The 19,614-nt window shown below is 36.5% G+C and overlaps 3 protein-coding genes across 7 annotated transcripts in view; 1 reads left to right on the top strand and 2 right to left on the bottom strand.

Moving 5' to 3' along the window:
• The window catches only part of fras1 (Fraser extracellular matrix complex subunit 1), a 127,940-nt gene extending 124,089 nt beyond the window's left edge, over positions 1-3,851 (bottom strand). The window contains exons 1-2 of the mRNA XM_067406034.1: positions 3,658-3,851; positions 2,730-2,761 (exon numbers count right to left, since the gene is read on the bottom strand). Of these exons, the coding sequence (XP_067262135.1) occupies positions 2,730-2,761; positions 3,658-3,724 (99 nt within the window). The 5' untranslated portion in view covers positions 3,725-3,851. The remainder of the gene's footprint in view (positions 1-2,729; positions 2,762-3,657) is intronic.
• Positions 3,852-5,243: 1,392 nt separating this feature from the next.
• On the bottom strand, positions 5,244-12,029 carry mrpl1 (mitochondrial ribosomal protein L1). Of its 2 annotated transcripts, none has more exons than XM_067405704.1 (9): positions 11,953-12,029; positions 10,235-10,331; positions 9,767-10,031; positions 8,060-8,143; positions 7,861-7,932; positions 7,552-7,663; positions 7,363-7,460; positions 5,581-5,662; positions 5,244-5,403 (listed from the first exon to the last, which is right to left on the bottom strand). In XM_067405704.1, the coding sequence occupies exons 1-9, from the start codon at positions 11,996-11,998 to the stop codon at positions 5,306-5,308; spliced, it is 954 nt and encodes a 317-aa protein (XP_067261805.1). In that variant the 5' UTR covers positions 11,999-12,029; the 3' UTR covers positions 5,244-5,305. The 2 variants fall into 2 exon arrangements, with proteins under 2 accessions (XP_067261805.1, XP_067261806.1); XM_067405705.1 differs by lacking the exon at positions 11,953-12,029 and adding an exon at positions 10,860-10,925.
• cnot6l (CCR4-NOT transcription complex, subunit 6-like) overlaps positions 11,798-19,614 on the top strand; it is a 22,761-nt gene continuing 14,944 nt past the window's right edge. For 3 of the 4 annotated variants that reach the window (XM_067405701.1, XM_067405700.1, XM_067405702.1), the window contains exons 1-9: positions 11,798-11,936; positions 15,105-15,226; positions 16,586-16,772; positions 17,117-17,202; positions 17,308-17,397; positions 17,501-17,569; positions 17,654-17,811; positions 18,553-18,707; positions 18,789-18,940. In XM_067405701.1, coding sequence (XP_067261802.1) covers positions 15,115-15,226; positions 16,586-16,772; positions 17,117-17,202; positions 17,308-17,397; positions 17,501-17,569; positions 17,654-17,811; positions 18,553-18,707; positions 18,789-18,940 — 1,009 coding nt within the window. In that variant the 5' untranslated portion in view covers positions 11,798-11,936; positions 15,105-15,114. The remainder of the gene's footprint in view (positions 11,937-15,104; positions 15,227-16,585; positions 16,773-17,116; positions 17,203-17,307; positions 17,398-17,500; positions 17,570-17,653; positions 17,812-18,552; positions 18,708-18,788; positions 18,941-19,614) is intronic. The other variant, XM_067405703.1, reaches the window with a different exon arrangement.

Here is a 19,614-nt window from a genome sequence, read left to right as displayed (position 1 = left end):
ATCATAACGTGAATAAAATCAGGCCAAAAATTATACCTCCCTTTCTGTGACTAAATAAAATCCTACAATGAATAAAAAGGTTTGTGATTGCTACCAACAGAGAAGATCAGTTCTATGAAGTAGAACCTGTGTCATATTCATGTTTTGATGCATGTTTCACAATCCCATGTAAAGTCTGCACGATTAGGATTCAACTTTAGATTTAGTTGCATTGAGACATAATACAACAGGTCAAGAATTAAATGACCCGTCTCGTTAAAAAATATGGTATCTGAACATCAGAAAACAACTATAATGAGGCTTAAAATGAGGAGAACCTCCATGTGCCTTGAGATCATGAAGCCCAGAGCTTCATCCTTTGAAAAATCCTGAAAAACATCATGGGTGGCATGGGTGAAGGCACCAGGATGAACATCAGTTACTGGCGATGCTCTCTCTATTTAATAACCCAGCACAATTAATTTGCACAATTATTCTTGCATGTGCACTTGCTCTCCAAGTAAATTATGGATACATTAAAATTAACTAAATACTTTATTTTAAAGTTAAACCCAAACAACCAACCAAAATCTGTGTCATTTTAGGGGTATGTTCATACAGTTCTATTCTTGAGTTGCCCTACATTTCGATTGCTTGGAGGCAGACTACTTGCAATGCAAGGAATTTGTGCTCCAGGGCACGAGTGATATGTTTAGATGTGGTGATGTACCTTATTTCAGAATGCGCCGCTGAATGGAAAGGGTGAGCATTATTGCACTGGGTATCATTAATCTTTATACTGTATTCATTGCAAGGACACTTTAAAACTGCTACAAAACTGATGTTTTCTGCCATTGTCTGCTAAGGCAAAATTAACAATCCCGAGAAGTCCCCGCATCTGTCATATCACCTACTGTTTCAGTTGCAGTTGTATTTAACTCTCTCTGTTTTCGAAGGCTGTAGAAGTAGCACAGTTATAAATATTCATAGAAAAACTTTAGACCAACTGCCAAATAACTCTCAACAGGCTCTTCAAATACATATTCACATTCATGGCAATGTTACACACAAAAACAAGTGGTCGTTTCTGACACCATAAAAAAATAGAAAAAAAATTCATATCCTCTACCATTCATAAGTCTGGAAAGTCTCTAATGCTCCAAAGTTGCATTTATTTGATCAAAAATATTGTACAAAAAACTAATAACGTGAAATATCATTATAATTTCAAATAATTTTCTATTTTAATACATTTTAAAAAGTAATTTATTCCTGTGTTGGCAAAGCTGAATTTTCAGCAATCATTACTCCAGTCTTCAGAGTCACATGATCATTTAGAAATCATTCTAATATGATGATTTGGTGCTCAAGAAACATTATTATAATTACTATTATTATTATCAATGTTGAAAACAGTTGTGCTGCTTAATATACTTGTCGAAAATCATCATGCCTTTAGCATTCTTTGATGAATAGAAAGTTCAGGGAGAGCATTTATTTGAAGTATAGATTTCTTTTTATAAATGTCTTTACATTGACTTTTGATCAACTTAAAGTAACCTTGCAGAATAAAAGTATTTGCTTTCAAACAAAACTTTTACTGGCCCCAAACCTTTAAAAGGTAGACTTTCCATCACTATCATCAAACAAAGGGTTAAAAAACTAACACAAAACACATAATTAACTGAATTGAAGTAAATGCATACATTTTGACTGGGTTTAACCATTCATTGATTATCTTAACTAGTGCTTTGATTTGCTAAAATGACTTCTGAAAAGAGCTTGGAGCCATAATTGCTACTTAAATCCTGCCTTTTTTCTATATCAGGACACTTTGGCTCCTTGTCCAGGTGTTTTGGCTGACTTTACTTTTGAACTTCAAAGGGCCTCTTGACTCCCTCCAGCATGTCTCCACCTGCCCATGACCGTCTTTCCAACCCGCTCCCCATTTTTCCCACAAAGCCTCTTGAATCCCAGGAGGAGCAGAGTTTTAGGGAATAATGCGCACATACCATTCACTTCCATTCCCAGTTCTTAGGGAATTGAAAGAAGGAATCCCACTGCTTTGTTTACACTACTTTTAATTACTGTCATTACACAAAAGCAGAGACCAAGATGTGTCATTATTCTCCATTAAACCATGAAGAAAACCTGTTATGCACCACAGTTCCATGTATGAAGCTTGTGTGAAGCATTTCTAACAGGTATTTTCTCTTGTAATGGCACAAGAAAGTGTTTCTGTGCACTTAAAATGTTATAATTCCTGCAAGTAATCATGGATGAAGTTTAAAATTACACACATGTTAACAAACAAACCATTAGTTCTGCAAAGGGAACAACAAAAGGGCAATCTCATCATTCACAGTCACAAAATGCATGGATATCTTAAGAGTTGTCTTACAATTTGCACTGAGATGTAAAAGAGACAACTGAATATAAGGTTTCTCAAGGTACACAATCTAGACCATCTCCTCCTCATTTCCATTCATAAAGTCAGCACGTTCATTATTTATGAGGCACTTCTCCTCAAATACATCTGTAATGACTGTGAGACCTATTCTTACTGATACTTTACCAGGCGACTCATTTCAGTGCCAGTGCTGTGATAATGGGCCTCTAAATAATTAAAGACAATGTCCGACTTACATAAATGGACCAGGATTATTGCTTAAAGCCCCAGATCTCAACACAAGAACATTAATGCTCCAAATAAAAGGAAGCGAAAACAAGAAAAGGGAATGGGTACGTACCGCAAACAATGCGCCTTGATGGACACATGCTCCTGTGGATGGAGAAAATGAGGTGAACAGGGGTTGAAAAGGATCAATACATCAGCTTTTACTAGCAGGCCAATTGACAAGTTCATTATTACTTGTGGACAAATGTCACAGTCATGGCAATCATGTGTCTGACAATGTCTCTTGGACATTCATAAATGCCCTTCTTGTCACCCAATGTAAGAAAACACAAAAGATTGTCACACAGTTAATTAATGAAATTTAACGGTTTACTCTCAAAGGTTGTAAAGAGAAAAAGATGTCAGTCAACATGTTATAATCTTTCTTTATCCGTTTTTTTTTTTTATAAGTTTTACATTTATTTGCCATGTTAACAGATACAGCTGGGAACTGAAAGACACTTTAATACTAGTTAAATCAATGCATAACACTGTAGCTCAACAGTCTTCATTTATAGGCATCAGGCAAGAGAACAAATGCATTGGAGATCATAGCAACTGCATTAAATTGCTTTTGAAGATGATGTTAACTGTTATGTCTAAAATCCAAGATTTACTTCTTAAAGAAAGCCTCTTCCCTCAGGAAACACTTCAATCTTGAGAAAAAATAATGTTGACTTTCAAACTTCTCAATAATAACAACTAACTAGAGTGTTATAATGAATTCATGCAAACGTATCACAAGTTGATGTGGGAAGATACAGATACACATGACGCGGACGCTGTTTCATAAACAGCATCACTCTAGGACATCATAGTCATTCAGTTATTTAATATTATAGGACTCTCTGTATTGCGCATTGCTATTTTATCGCATATTTCCATGCGCACCTTCAGAAGAACTGATTTATCCGTTCAAAACCTCTTATTTGCAAGTTTTACCTATAGTAGGCAACACATTTAACTGAATTCAGTGAAATCACGATAACAGAAACACCAACCTTCAGCTCCTGGCGAGATGGTGATATATCCAAATAAAACGGTCAGAAGGATCCAAATAGGACCCATATTCACTTTAGAAACTGTGTTAATCCAAAATGCTCAAAAATACAATCGCTTTAACTTGAATGTGTATTAGAACGTATCATCGTTGCATTCCCGAGGACTCAAATCAATCACCAGCGCCTGAGCTTGAAGTCTTGCAGACGGTCGGTCTCGTTACTGGGAAGCATCCAGTCCGTAGTAGATCCAGTCCAGTGCGCTCTCCAGCGAAACTTCCTCACGGAGCGCAGTTCCAACACGAAAATCCTTCCTCTTAAAAGTACGGGGCCATAGCAAAGACAACTTGAACGCGAATGATTACAGGGGAACACGCGCTAACAACCACCACTGAGCGTACGAGCTGCTCTTTAAAGTGAGTTATTGGAGACACGACCAGCTGCATTCACGAGTTGAGAAGCCCCCTCCTCCTCCTACTTCTCCTCCTCTACCTACCACTGTGGGAACAAAAATAAAAAAAAAGTTTTGACGATTTGGTTTTGTGGTAACTTAGTCTTCTGTTAATGCTATGTGCAAAAGTTTTATTATTATTATATTTTAGGCCAATTAATGTATGGTTAAACATGCATTCTAGACCTAGAAAGTTCTCTGTGTAGAATATTTCTACAATTCTACGTTGTGCGTAAATTAAACTTTTGAAAATATTTGAATTCTAAAAATAGTAGTACGCTTTACGGTCAGAGATTTCTGAGAGTCACGTGCAGCAGCGAAATCTGATCCTTTCACGGACAAATACAGAAAAATCTTGGACATAGAAAGACAAAGAAATTCAGACCTTTCTACCATGCTATATTTTCAAATGTCGTTTTAAAATCTCTTAACATACAGTAAGAGTGGCTATAAAAATAGCAGTATTAGTAAAAGACCAGCGTTTTTTTTTTTTTTTTTTTTAAGTAAAAAAGTAAAACATAAAATAAAAAAGTAAATATTTATGGTTAAATACATATACTGCCACAAAATCTGCCTTTGTCCATCTTAGCCCTTAAGAAGGATATTTTGAAAATTCCAAAAATGAAGACATAAAAAAGTACTGCATTGCCATTAAATCTGAGCTTAATTAGTTTAGAAATGTGAGCGACAGTTTCTACTGCCACCTGCTGTTAGAGGCAGGGAATGCCAGAGCCAGAGGGGGGGTCCCAAAGTGTACGAAGGTTTAAACATTGTATATTCATATATTTTGAAACTAAGTGACTTTTTAGCCAACGGAAGGGGGATTTAATGATATAGACAAGTCAATGGAGTTGAGGCAAAATTTGCAAATAGTTGTGAAAATGTAAGACTGATAATACATTTTCAAATAAAAACTAAAAATCATCATTAAAATGTGAACAATTTTCTGTTAAATTTACTAACTTGAAGCATTCCATAGTATTACAAATTAATCTCCATTATGATTGGGAAGTCAATGTGGGCCGAAATCCTTAGCAACAGGGCATCCTTACTGACCACTCTGCCGTATTCCTACCTAAAATATGCTTCTGCTGTAAAAACTGGCTGCAGAATAATCACACCTTTAAACATGATCACATTTACCATTTTATTGCAGTCTAATGTTTTGTACAATGCAAATATATACACAAAGCAAAAAGCTCATGCTTTTTTCTCTTCCTGTGGTAACAATTCCTCGATTTTGATGTTCAAGCCTTCACTCGACCTACTGCAGATAATTGCTCGGTCAATAAGTGGACCTGGAAGAAAAGACATTTTATTCACTTATAGAGAGCATGGACATGCTAACAAACATGCAGTCATCATATTTCTGTAGTTTTTTTAAATGTTCAAAGGAATTCAGCCTTAGCATATGCTCTCAGTTTGTGAGGTGGTTAGAATAAATTATACTTATACTTAGTACATAAATTACTTACCAAATTCTGCTGGTTTATGGCTTGCCACATCTTTTACAATAGCATGGATGTTTTCCAAAATACACTCCTTTGGCATGTCCAGCTGTTTAACAAACAAAACTGAGTTTAAAACGAAAAAAAAAAAAAAATAACTAATGGATGTGAAAATAAGCAGATACCACCCTGCTCGCTCTTACTTTATTATATTACAGTAACTCACAGAAGTAAGTACACCCCTCACATTTTTGTAAATATTTTATTATATCTTTTCATGTGACAACACTGAAGAAATGACACTTTGCTTCAATGTAAAGTAGTGTACAGCTTGTATAACAATGTAAATTTGCTGTCCCCTTAAAATAACTCAACACAAAGCCATTAATGTTTAAACCGCTAGCCACAAAAGTGAGTACACCCCTAAGTGAAAATGTCCAAATTGGGCCCAAAGTGTCAATATTTTGTGTGGCCACCATTATTTTCCAGCATTGCCTTAACCCCCTTGGGCATGGAGATCACCAGAGCTTCACAGGTTGCCACTGGAGTCCTCTTCCACTCCTCCATGACGACATCACGGAGCTGGTGGATGTTAGAGACCTTGCGCTCCTCCACCTTCCGTTTGAGGATGCCCCACAGATGCTCAATAGGGTTTAGGTCTCAAGACATGCTTGGCCAGTCCATCACCTTTACCCTCTGCTTCTTTAGCAAGGCAGTGGTCGTCTTGGAGGTGTGTTTGGGGTCGTTATGTTGGAATAATGCCCTGCGGCCCAGCCTCTAAAGGGAGGGGATCATGCTCTGCTCATTCATGGTTTCCTCAATGAACTGTAGCTCCACACATGCAGCCCCAGACTATGACACTCCCACCACCATGCTTGACTGTAGGCAAGACACACTTATCTTTGTACTCCTCACCTGGTTGCCGCCATCTGAACCAAATAAGTTTATCTTGGTCTCATCAGACCACAGGACATGGTTCCAGTAACCCATGTCCTTAGTCTGCTTTTCTTCAGCAAACTGTTTGCAGGCTTTTTTGTGCATCATCTTTAGAAGAGGCTTCCTTCTGGGACGACAGCCATGCAGAACAATTTGATGCAGTGTGTGGCGTATGGTCTGAGCACTGACAGGCTGACCCCCCACACCCCTTCAACCTATGCAGCAATGCTGGCAGCACTCATACGTCTATTTCCCAAACACTACCTCTGGATATGACGTTGAGCATGTGCACTTAACAACTTTGGTCGACCATGGCGAGGCCTGTTCTGAGTGGAACCTGTCCTGTTAAACCGCTGTATGGTCTTGGCCACCGTGCTGCAGCTCAGTTTCAGTGGCCTGGCAATCTTCTTATAGCCTACGCCATCTTTTTGTAGAGCAACAATTCTTTTTTTCAGATCCTCAGAGCGTTCTTTGCCATGAGGTGCCATGTTGAACTTCCAGTGACCAGTATGAGAGAGTGAGAGCGATAACACCAAATTTAACACACCTTCTCCCCATTCGCATGACACCGGGAAGAAAAAATAACTAATTGGGCCCAATTTAGAAATTTTCACTTGAGGTGTACTCACTTTTGTGACCAGGGGTTTAGACATTAATGGCTGTGTGTTGAGTTATTTTGAGGGGACAGCAAATTTACACTGTTATACAAGATGTACACTCACTACTTTACATTGTATCAAAATGTCATTTCTTCAGTGTTGTCACATGAAAAGATATAATAAAATATTTGCAAAAATGTGAGGGGTGTACTCACTTCTGTGAGATACTGTATATATAGAAATGTCTGTCTCAAAGCAGTTCAATGTGACTTACTGTTGCAACTTGTGTGTTAACATAGATGTCCTCCACCATATATTCATGACCGGTCTTGAACAATGCAAGCATTTTGGGTATATTTTTTCCAACTGATCCTGATGCAAAAAACACAATTATACAATTTAAATACTATTTAGTTGTCCATTAATAGAACATGCCTGATACATGACATGGAAAATCACTGACCTCTCTTGCTCTTGGGAAACTTCTTCCTCAGCTTGTTCTTCAGAGGAAGCAACTTTTGTAAAATGTCTGGCTCAGCCAAGTAGAAATCTGCTGTGATCTCATCAGCTAAAATCTGTAATTATCATAAAGTAAATGGGCAACAAAAAAACAATACTCTTTTCAATAAATGATTATTATGTGTTAGCCAAAACGTAGGTTGAATTCAGGGTAACTGGGCCCTTTTTTGTTTGAACACACACACAAAAGACACACTTAAACATCATATGTAGGAGTTAACCTTCTCCACCAACAAGTTCTCATGAGCTTTACCTTGTCAATCAGTTCTGGTCCACCTGCAACTGTTGCTCCATTCTCCATTGCTATTCTGGCTTGATCGGGATTCTGTAAAGCCATAATTCTAGAATTAATGTATGTAAACTGAATGGAGCTGTAAATTCTTATCAAATCGGTTCAGTCAATGACACCTGTAATGTTTAACGTAATAAGTGATGCAGAGTGAAGCTCCCACCTCAGTGAAAACCACTATTCTGTTGTTGTCCGATCTGAAGGGATGTGGTAAATGCATCGTGCTAACAAATGGATCCACTTTTTTCTGAAACAAAATAAAAGGAATTTCATTAAGGTTTAATGTTCTGTTCAAACATAATTGTTTGTTGCAGTTATAGTACTGAAATGTTTCTATAACCGTGCCAGGGAGAAAATGTACTCAACCGGCAAGAGTATTATTCATCCAGTTAACTCAAAATAACATTGTTTCTAGTTCATTGAACATATTTAATTTAAAGTGAACCAACACAAGAAAAGAGAAACTTTTGCATTAGCCACATATGAGACGGGTTTCAATACCACAATTCATTATGTATTTAAGCAATATTTCAGCAGCAATTGTTTTGTTTTTTTTAAACAAAATACAAGGTCAGGGAACTTCAAAAATGATTGTGCTATGGTGTAGAACTTGATGCATTTAAGCTTTCTTGAAGCAAGAACAGCTCTATAACAGCTTTAATTTGTCTCTGACAACTGCAACTTAAGCATGGGAAAGCTCTTGTGGATTCCTGGAACACGTTCCAGCAAACTAACAAATCTCTTTTATTAATTCAGGGTTAGTCACTCCAGTTTTGCCAATGTAATACTGGTTTTAGTGATTAAATGAATACACTACCATTCAAAGTTTTAGGGTCAGACAGTGTTTTTTTTTTTTTTTTAAGAAATTTATTTTATTCAGCAAGAATGCATTATATTGATCAAAAGTGACAGGGAAGATTTTAACATTACTATAAAGATATTACTATTTTTACTGTATTTTGATTAAATAAATTCAACATTGGCAAGCACGGGTCTTCTTTCAAACACAATTTATCCACAAAACAGTAGTGTAGTGTAATAGTTTTTCAACTACTAAAATTCATTCATTTACATTTTATTAAAGGTGCAACAAAGGATCTTTTCGTCGACTGAGAAACCAAAGACTGTTAGTGAGTTTTTGAAATGAGCGCGTGCGTAAGAACAACCCCCCTCCTTCACAGCTCACATTGAGGGAACGCCTCCCAAAACTCGTGCATGAATAATGGAACACGAGTGTTTGTTTACCACTGGCATTCGCTGTGTCGTGTTAGTGGATTCATTATGTCGGACTCACCGCAGGTAACTCATAATCTGCAGTTGTTACTCCTGTCTCCTGACAAAAATATTGCATGCGGCGCCTGTAGAGTGTGGAAAGTTACTGGAGTGCGCAGCCGCGCTCGTCTCGCACAAGGAACGTCACGGCAGTGATTGACAAGCCAGAGGGCCAATCATTTACGCGATGATCGCGTAAACGATTGGCTGAAGTTTTTAAGGCCCTACCTCGTGCACAGATGATGTATATTAATATTATTAATTTCAGTGCACCTAATAAATAGTCAGTTAGTAAACAGTTTCAAGTAATATTGCAAAAATGAAAACATCCTCTTTAGCACCTTTAATCCTACTAGAACTTAGAAAAGATTAGAAATACAAACTAGAAATAGAAATTGTAATAATATTTTACAATTCTACATTTTAATAATTGCATCCTTGGTGAGCATAAGTGATTTCAAAATTATTCCAAAAATCTTACCACCGACACCAAACTTTTGAACGGTAGTCTAAAAACTTTCTCTTAATTTAGAAGTAAAAGTAAATTTATTATAAGCAAATATTACTTGGCTTCAGAAAACAACCACCTAAAAAGTACCTTTTTCTCCAGCTTCATGTCCAGACGTAGATTAATGTACACAGGCTGGTTTTCAGGACCGAAGTCCAGCTTCTGAAAGCTCTTCAGCATTTCAATGGCCACGGTTGTCTCATAGACAGGTTTGGGATAGTACCTCACCATGTACACATCGTCTACTGGAGCCCAGGCTGTGAGTCCATACGGTTTATGCCTATCTTTGTCATCAACCTTTTTCTTCTCTTTCACCACCTTTTCTTGAACCTTCTCCTCTTTCTTCTCTTTCGGCCTACACACACACACAAAAAAAAGAGTTTTGATCATGAAGAACATGATTCCTCTTTGCATATATTATATTTGCATGGTTTCTTATATATATATATATATATATATATATATATATATATATATATATATATATATATATATATATATATATATTAGACAACCTAAATACCAAAGTAAAGTCTAAATAGTGTAAACAGAACGTACTTGGTAGCAGCGTAGGATCGTACAGGCTGCTGTCTGTGTGCAGTCAGTGAGACAGAATGAGCTCTGCATGTGAGCAGACTCTGACATCTGGGTAATACTGTGCATGAAACAAGACACATGAGCATAATAGAATTAAAATGATTTGTTCAAATGATAATGGTTACATTACAATTTACTACTTAGTAGTAAAGAGACTGAAGGTAGTGGATCTAAAGGGTGACCAATAGACACTTTCTTGCAAAAAAATGTACCATGTCAGCCAAAGTTTCCATCAAAATACCATAGTTATCACATTAAGTTATTTGTCACTGTGAGACACTGAATAGCCATTGCTGCCATCAATTGTGAGTTACCATGTAACAATTTAAATATATAGATGCACTGTTCTGCTTACTCAATCCAAAATAATGCATCTAACATATTATTTATTATATATATATATATATAAAACTAACTATAAGAAATCGTGGTGAAAGCTGTCAGCTTGTGTAGATGCACAACGCGATGTCCTTTAGATATCAACTCGAGTATTTTGTACATGGCAGCTTGCATGTTATTAATCTCTGAAAATACACTGGAATAAACTATAATTTAAGTAAAATAATGTGTAATGATTAAAACTGACCTCTTAAAACACTCCTCGAGGGGGCAGCCATGTTGACAGAATTTTGTGTTACACTTAAATTACCCGTCTAAATCATCACCCACCGTTTAAGCGTTCCCACTCATACATATCGTTATGATTGTGTCGTGCGCATCTAGCTTTGGTAAAAATATTGCACATACTATAAATTAATTTCTATACATACGCTATATTTTTATATACGACAACAAACGACAAATTAACCTGTTACATAATTTGCATTCTTGTCCACAATCAAGATCATGCGTGTTATTTGCCCCATTTATATAAAATAATCCAACATCCCTGCATGGAATATACAAAAGTTGCACATTAAAGGTAAAAAAACGCGGTAGTAGTTCTTCTGTAATAAGTTCAATTTAGCAGGTTTATTATAAACTGTTTCCTGTATGAACCTTAAAGGCATACTATAATAAAACATAGCTGTATACAGCGTCTTATTGCAAGAGCACAATGCTCTCCAGGTAGGTTGTGAGTAAAATTGTACGAATCGTTCTTTCAAATCGGATCTTTTCAATGATCTACTGATCCGAACTATTCGTTTACGAATCGTTAAAAATTTGTAGCAAATATCCTATACGACTTGATTACGACATCAACACATACGAAATAAATTATAACATTGTAGTACAAAATTGAAGTAAACGACTGAATTTTTTTTATTATTTACGCTGAATCATGGCTGCAACAAACTGAACTGGGATACACGAAATTTCAAACACTAAATGCACTTCATAGTAAATAAATAAACAACCATATGCCCTCGTTATGACTTTATGGAATGTTTTTAATATGGAATGTGTGAAGTTGGAACCATGACGCAATGACGTAATATTTGCTGTTTGAACCGGATCTTTTAAAATGAACTGTTCGAAAGAACCGATTCGCAGAAATGACTCGAACTTCCTATCTAGTTGTAAGAGGACCGTGGACTGGAGCGGAAGCTCAGAGTGTTGTCCTTCCTTCTGCCCGACTCTCAGGATGAGGATCGGTCACAGTTTGTCTGTATGTCTCTGATCATATCACACCAGCAGCTCCTCTCCCACCTCCCGAATGCAGGTAAGAATATACGTACTGCATCCCAGCGTGCTGTTTTTGTGTTGTTTATTGTTGGGTGTCATATAACGCACGCCTGACGTCTCCGGCACTACCTCGAGAAGATCAGACAAGGAGAGGGTGTGTTCTGTAACTTAATAAACACGAGAGAACTGAGTTACAACCTATTACACGCCTCACGGTTTCTCCTGATTTATAGATGACCGTATTTGGTGATGACGAGGAACGTCTGACCTGGTGGCACGGCCAGATCTGCTCCTGCTTTTTATGTTGTGGTTGTCAGCTCTCCAACAAAACTTATTTTATGTAAATCACCCAGGCCACAACTTTTTTGACATTGCAAGAATAGCAAATAATAATATCCTTACATAACACAAACTCCGCCGTTTGAGTTGTTGACATCTACACGAATCGTTTTAAACCCTAAGATTCAGTTTAGAACTTGTGTTTTTGTATTCATAGGAGTTACTTAGTAACTTCAAAGAGCGGATTACGTAACGCCTCAGCTGTCATTATCGTGACCCAGCGTTTGTTTGCATATTGTACGCCATAGTGTTCAGTCAAATAACTTTTCACGTGCATGTGGCTATGAACACACAGCGTCAGAACACACAGTACACACTGAACAGTATGCACCATGTACACATAATACGCAATTTATGAAATTATATATATCCACTATATGAAATATACAGCACAATACGTGCATATGCAGAGTACTGACAGTAGCAATGCACAGTGTTGATGAGAAGTGAGACATAAGGTTGCTGTCCAGAGTCTAGTAGAATTAATAAAGTGACTGCATGTAAAACTTTCAGAAGCTATAATTCAGATATGTTATACTCAAACAGATCTTAGAGTTTGGCTCTTGGCAGTGTGCTTTTGTGTGTATAACAGCTGCGACTGAATGATTACAGTGCGCCGTGTGTTCTTTACAAGACAAATAAGGGCAGTCATCTGTTCAAAAGCTCTTGCTGGTGGCTTTACCTATTAATAGTGTCTTATGTGAAAGTGCTCTTTTGCTTTCATCTTTTTACAGCTGAAAAGGATTGATAAGAAAGTTCTGCAACGTCTCCAAAGTTCAACTAAGTTAAACTCTGTCAGTGTCCTAGATTGCCATAATGTTTTGGCTCAGCAGGAGAGATATCAACTACTCAAACAGTTCAGTGTAAACATCAGCTGTCTGTCTCTCAGTAAGCGCTCAGGCTCTCGCATGCTGGCTTCTAGAATATATAGTTCAAAAGTTTGGGGTCATTAAATAATTCATTTTTTGAAAGAAATTAATACTTTAAAGGACACAAATGATCAAAAGTGACATTTATAATGTTACAAAAGATTTCTATTTCAAATAAATGCTGTTCTTGTGAACTTTCTATTCATCAAAGAATCCTGAAAAAATGTACCCATTTTAGTCTTTGATCTTGAGCACCAGATCAGCATATTATTAGAATGATTTCTGAAGGATCGTGTGACACTGAAGACTGGAGTAATGATGCTAAAAAATCAGCTTTGCAATCATAGAAATAAATTACATTTTAAAATAAATTAATGTAGAATACTGGGTTATTTCGTGTCAAATCAACTAAGTTTCAGAAGCTTCCCCGGCTCAAATTTTTGATTTTGTAAAAAGTTTTTTCTGAAGAATATCAAAGATAAGTGGTTATGAAAGCCAAATATTAAATGTCATGAATGTATATATTGAGTAATCCACTATTGAGGGAAAATAAAAAAAAATTCACCTGAGATTTGGAGCCAAATTATAGGGATGTAAAAATGACAGGCAGCATCATTATTTTATTTTTACACAGAGATTGGTACATCCAGGGCTCTCAAGTTTTGGAGACAAAAAAAAAAAACTTTCGCAACCTTCTCTGGGCCAGCATCCTGTAACCTGGCCTCAGGGTGAATGAGATGATGCTTATTAGTTGCCTTTTACCTGACATCTTTGAAAGACAGATGCAATGATTAATGCATCCACAGTGTTTCCCACAGGATTTTGTGAGACTGTAGTGGGTGGACATTGGTTCCTCTAGGGGGGTCCGGGGGCATTCTCTTGTAAACAATTTTGTGCTCTAAAAGTAATTTATTTATTGCTGATGGTTGGGCACATTTGTCATGTACACAACATATAGTAGGCTAAATGAGAGTTCGTAAGTGGTCAAACATGTAGAGTACACATTTAAACCATTAAAAATATGTAGCAAAAGAGGTTACCTTTGTTGAATTAATTTATTTGTGGGAGCCTGTGTCTGTATTTGTGGAACTAATGGTCACTCTTTGATTATGCTTTTTTTCATTGGTTGTTGCGTTAAATCTTACCCAGATACAATAGTGCTATTTTCTGATTGGCTATTGTGTAGCCTCTTTCTTTTTTTTGATTGGCTGATAAGTGGCAGGTTCGAGACGCGCTTGATTCCTTCCCAGAGAGAGCGGCGCGGCCAGATACATTTTGGGCGCTGCGGCATATTAAATATATGATAAATAATTTTTCTGCGTGAGAAATACAACGTGTGGTGGGAGTGCGTGACAAAACACCGAAATGAGTGATTGCACGCTCAATGCGTGACACTTGAGAGCCCTGGTACATCTATTAGTTAAACCTGTTTACTTTAGCAATCTTAATTGCTAAAGTAAACAGACAGCGCGGCATATTGCTAAAGTAAACATGGAATGACCCTGTTTTAATTTGTAATATTGTGTTTTACCTTTGGTGAGAATAAGAAAAATATTAAATAAAAATAATATTTAAAAAATCTTACTGATGTTTAACTGTAATGTAGATGATATGTTGATATTTTACAACCTTGCTTGTGTTTTTCTTAAGCTTCATTTTAAATTCAGCTTAAGTAATTCTTAACTATTGTCAGAAAACGTTTTTCTTTGCACAAGTACAAGGTCTTGTTTATTGTCTGATTTACATCATGTTTACATAATGTTAGTGTGCCTAAGGGTGGTCCGGCTTGGTCTGAGGCCTTAGTCACTCTCACGGCATTCCTGAACTGATCATTACAATTACAGTTACGCTGCCGGCTGACTCAAAGATCAGGCTTTCAACTTTCTCAGTTTGTTATGATTCATACAAATATTTGTCTTTTGAGAAAATGACCTGAGTGACATACTGTAATTAAGAGAAATGGTGATAAATCATATATTTTCTGCATGAATTTTCAGAATTACAGGCATGCCAAAGGAAAAATATGATCCTCCAGATCCACGCAGATTATACACCATCATGTCAGCTGAGGAAGCGGCCAGTGGGAAGAAATCACACTGGACAGAGTTGGAGATTTCTGGTTAGTTATTAATATTCCTCAGTTCTTCAGCCTTACTGATAAAATCAACTTATTTAAAAAAATGTGTGACTGAAGGAACATTGACATGAGAGAAATTAATAATTAAATCACTTTAGTGAAATATGAAAGCCCACATATACTAAACTATGAAAATGTTTTTTTTGTTTTTTCCCAAAGTCACTTCTAGTGCTGAAGCTATATATCAGGGGTGCCCAGTCCTGTTCCTGGAGGGTCACTGTCCTGCAAACCCCAATTAAACACACCTGAACCAGCTAATCAAGGTGTTATGCTGCCTTCACGTGAATTATCGTAAAAACAAGTTTCCTAGGTAAAAAATTGCACATGAACACCCTCCCTCCACTTCGGAAGTGGGAATGATCAAATTTGCGATAGCATGTGAAGGCAGCATTAATAGGCATACTAGAAACATCCAGGCAGGTGTGTTGAGGCAAGTTGGAGCTAAACTGTACAGGACAGTGGCCCTCCAGGAGTGAGTTTGGACACCCCTGCTATATATTTATCCTTATGTACAGTACAGTCCAAAAGTTTGGAACCACTAAGATTTTTAATGTTTTTAAACGAAGCTCACCAAGGCTACATTTATTTAATTAAAAATACAGTAAAAACAGTAATATTGTGAAATATTATTACAATTTAAAATAACTGTTTTCTATTTGAATATAGTTCACAAAGTAATTTATTCCTGTGATGGCAAAGCTGAATTTTCAGCATCATTACTCCAGTCTTCAGTGTCACATGATCCTTCAGAAATCATTCTAATATGCTGATCTGCTGCTCAAGAAACATTTAATGTGTACAATTTTACAAAATATTTGTGTACTATATTTGTTTTCAGGATTATTTGATGAATAGAAAGTTCAAAAGAACAGTGTTTATCTGAAATCTAATCTTTTGTAACATTATAAATGTATTTACTGCCACTTTTGATTGATTTAATGCATCCTTGCTGAATAAAAGTACACAACTGTTTTCAACATTGAAAATAATCATAAATGTTTATTGAGCAGCAAATCAGCATATTAGAATGATTTCTGAAGGATCATGTGACACTGAAGACTGGAGTAACGATGCTGAAAATTCAGCTTTGCATCACAGTAATAAATTACTTTGTCAAATATATTTAAATAGTACACAGTTATTTTAAATTGTAATAATATATCACAATATTACTGTTTTTTACTGTATTTTTAATTAAATAAATGTAGCCTTGGTGAGCAGACAAAACTTCTTTTAAAAACATTAAAAATCTTAGTGGTTCCAAACTTTTGGACTGTACTGTATGTTCTCTGTAATATTTGGCCAAAAAAAAATGACTCTGAATGTGCTTCTGTGGTACAGGGCGGGTCAGAAGCCTGAGCAGTTCACTATGGACGCTGACCCATCTGACTGCTCTCCACATCAACAACAACAACCTGAGCCGGATTCCTCCTGAAATTGCAAAGCTGCCCCATCTTGTCTACCTGAATCTGTCCTCCAACAAACTGCGCAGCCTGCCAGCAGAACTTGGCAACATGGTGACTCTCAGGTACATTTTAACAAATCGGTCCATCTTTCCTGTCAGAATGAAGTTAAGTAAAATTGTTTTATTGACCTTTCAGCACAGATTCTTAAAGACTATAGTCATTAATAACACTAAATTGTTTGCTGTTTCAACAAAACATCAATACTAAATAGATCAACAGTTTAAAGTAGACAAAATGTATTAAATTAGTCAGGATGTGACTCAGAGGGCTTATTACTCTATTTAAAGGGATAGTTCAGATAGAAAATGTAGTCATTATCACTTTGAATGATTTTATTCAGTTATGCTGAAAAGACACCTTGTTATATGGTAACATGTGTTTTGTACTATTTTTTTTTTTTTTTCAGGGAATTGCTTTTGAACAACAATTGTTTACGAGTTTTGCCTTATGAGCTTGGTCGGCTGTTCCAGTTGCAAACCCTCGGCCTCAAAGGTAAAACGCTTTTTTTTTTTTTTTTCTTTTTTTTTTTTATGTTTATATGTGCAGAACAAACCTGCACTTTTTTCATTAGGCCTGAGAACAATATCTCTTTTGCAGGTAATCCATTGTCCCAGGATATACTCAACCTGTATCAGGAGCCTGACGGAACAAGGAAGTTATTGAATTACATGCTTGACAATCTTGCAGGTAATAACAGACACAGGCACATAGCAGCTTACAGTACATAAGTTAATCACTAAATTAAGGTATTCATTTGATTTACTTCCACTATTTCTCCTCCCAAAATTAGTCCACCCAGAGCAACTTCCCCAAAGACCTTGGATCACTTTGAGGGAGCGAGACCAGATGATGCCCACAGGTACCTAGTAGCATCCCATCACAGGCTTTTGAAAAACCTGATTTAGCAACTGCAAAGCTAATGTTAAATGTCTGTGTTCTCAAGCTGTGTTCACAGTAATGTGCTACAATGTACTCTGTGACAAGTATGCAACAAGGCAGTTGTATGGCTACTGTCCCTCGTGGGCTCTTAACTGGGAGTACAGGAAGAAGGGCATCATGGAGGAGATCACTAACTGTGACGCTGACATCATCAGCCTGCAGGTATGAAGCTCCACAATACGAAGCTCACAAAATCTCAATTAAAATTAGCAATATATACACCAATGTCCAAAAGTTTGGGGTCACTGATTTTTTTATGCTTTGCATAAAGTCTCTTATGCTCACAAGTCTGCATTTATCAGTCACCAAAATACTGTAGGAACTGAGATATATTGTATTTTAATATATTTTAAAATGCAGTGCATTCATGTGATGGCAAAGCTGAATTTTCAGCATCATTACTGCATTCTTCAGTGTCACATGATTCTTTGGAAATCATTCTAATATGCTGATTTGTTGCTCAGGTAACATTTATTATTATCAATGTTGAAAACAGTTGGCTGCTTTATATTTTTGTGGAAACTGTGGTTCTTTTTTTTCAGAATTCCTTGAATATAAAGTTCAAAAGAACAGTGTTTATTTGAAATATAAATCTTTTATAACATTGTAAAAGTACTTTACAATCACTTTTGATCTTTTTAGCATCTTTGCTGAATAAAAGCACCCAAAATCTTTGAATAGTAGTGTACCTCTCATGTATGTAATTTCTAATATGAAATTTTTCAAGGGTTTTTCATTAATACATTGATTAATGAAAAACCACATTTTCATTAACCAATAAAGCTAAATTATTGAATATGCATTGATACATATATGTATTTTCCTTAAAGTTTGTATGGTGCTTTTGATATCTGTAGTGGTTTACACTTTGCTCCAATGCTAATTCTCCAACTGCATGTGCAGGAGGTGGAAACAGAGCAGTACTACACTTTCTTTCTGGAAACACTGAAAGAGCGTGGATATGATGGCTTTTTCTGTCCAAAGTCTCGTGCCAAACTCGTGTCAGAACAGGAGCGGAAACATGTGGACGGCTGTGCTGTTTTCTTCAAGACTGAGAAGTGAGTATCTCCTTTCATCTATTACAGGGTTTAAAGTGAGATGACGTCCAGCTCATCCTGTGCCCCTCTTTTACTTTCCAGATTCGCTCTGGTGCAGAAACACACAGTGGAGTTCAATCAGGTTGCCATGGCAAATTCAGAGGGCTCAGAGGTTATGCTAAATAGAGTCATGACCAAAGATAACATCGGAGTAGCTGTCCTGTTGGAGGTGAAGAAAGACCTGTTTGCTAGTGGTAAGGACCTTGAATGATAACTATGTAATTGACTTTATTTAGCTCCTGGTTTCCTCTTCTTCACATGCTGCTGTTTAGTCTTGTCCTGTAGATGGCAGTAGATCTCAAAGTTAAAAATGTGTATGTTATGACAATAAGAACTAATGTCTTTTGAAAATTAATTTAAGTTCACAAACAAAAAAACTAGATTAGATTATATGACAGTAGAATTCATTTTTAGGCCAAAAATCATTCAACACATATTATGTCTGTCTGTCTGAGTGTAGTGTTGGGCAAGCTACTTAGAAAATGTAGTGAACTAAGCTAACAGCTACTCTTCATTAAATGAAGCCTCACTACACTAAAGCTACCCCCCTGGGAAATGTAGCAAGCTAAGCTACAACAACATAACAAAAGTAGCTTACTACATCTAAGCTATTTTTCACAATTTCATTTTTATATTGAACCAATGACATACCAAGTCAATTCACTCTCAGTGATCAATAAAACTGTTGGTCAAGCAGATAAGCAGGCATAATAGTTCGTTTTAATTATTTATTCAACAACTGTTCCAAACCAGTTCGGCAACAAAAATAATTATCACGTACAGATTTACCTCATATAGTGACATAGGCAAAAGGAATGTTTGCTGTCGTCTAGGAACCTCCTATGACCTAAACTACTTTTTAGGAATA

The sequence above is a fragment of the Chanodichthys erythropterus genome, chromosome 13 (assembly GCF_024489055.1).
Source record: "Chanodichthys erythropterus isolate Z2021 chromosome 13, ASM2448905v1, whole genome shotgun sequence".
Classification (NCBI taxonomy): Eukaryota; Metazoa; Chordata; class Actinopteri; order Cypriniformes; family Xenocyprididae; genus Chanodichthys; species Chanodichthys erythropterus.
This window is presented reverse-complemented; position numbering and strand designations above follow the sequence as displayed.

Excerpts from the sequence above, each read along its gene's own strand:
- mrpl1 (XM_067405704.1), bottom strand. The coding sequence starts at position 11,998 with ATGACACCCAACAATAAACAACACAAAAACAGCACGCTGGGATGCA. Across the intron at positions 10,032-10,234 it reads CGATCCTACGCTGCTACCAA|GCCGAAAGAGAAGAAAGAGG; the intron begins GTACGTTCTGTT and ends GTGTGTGTGTAG. Across the intron at positions 7,664-7,860 it reads GACCAGAACTGATTGACAAG|ATTTTAGCTGATGAGATCAC; the intron begins GTAAAGCTCATG and ends TGATAATTACAG.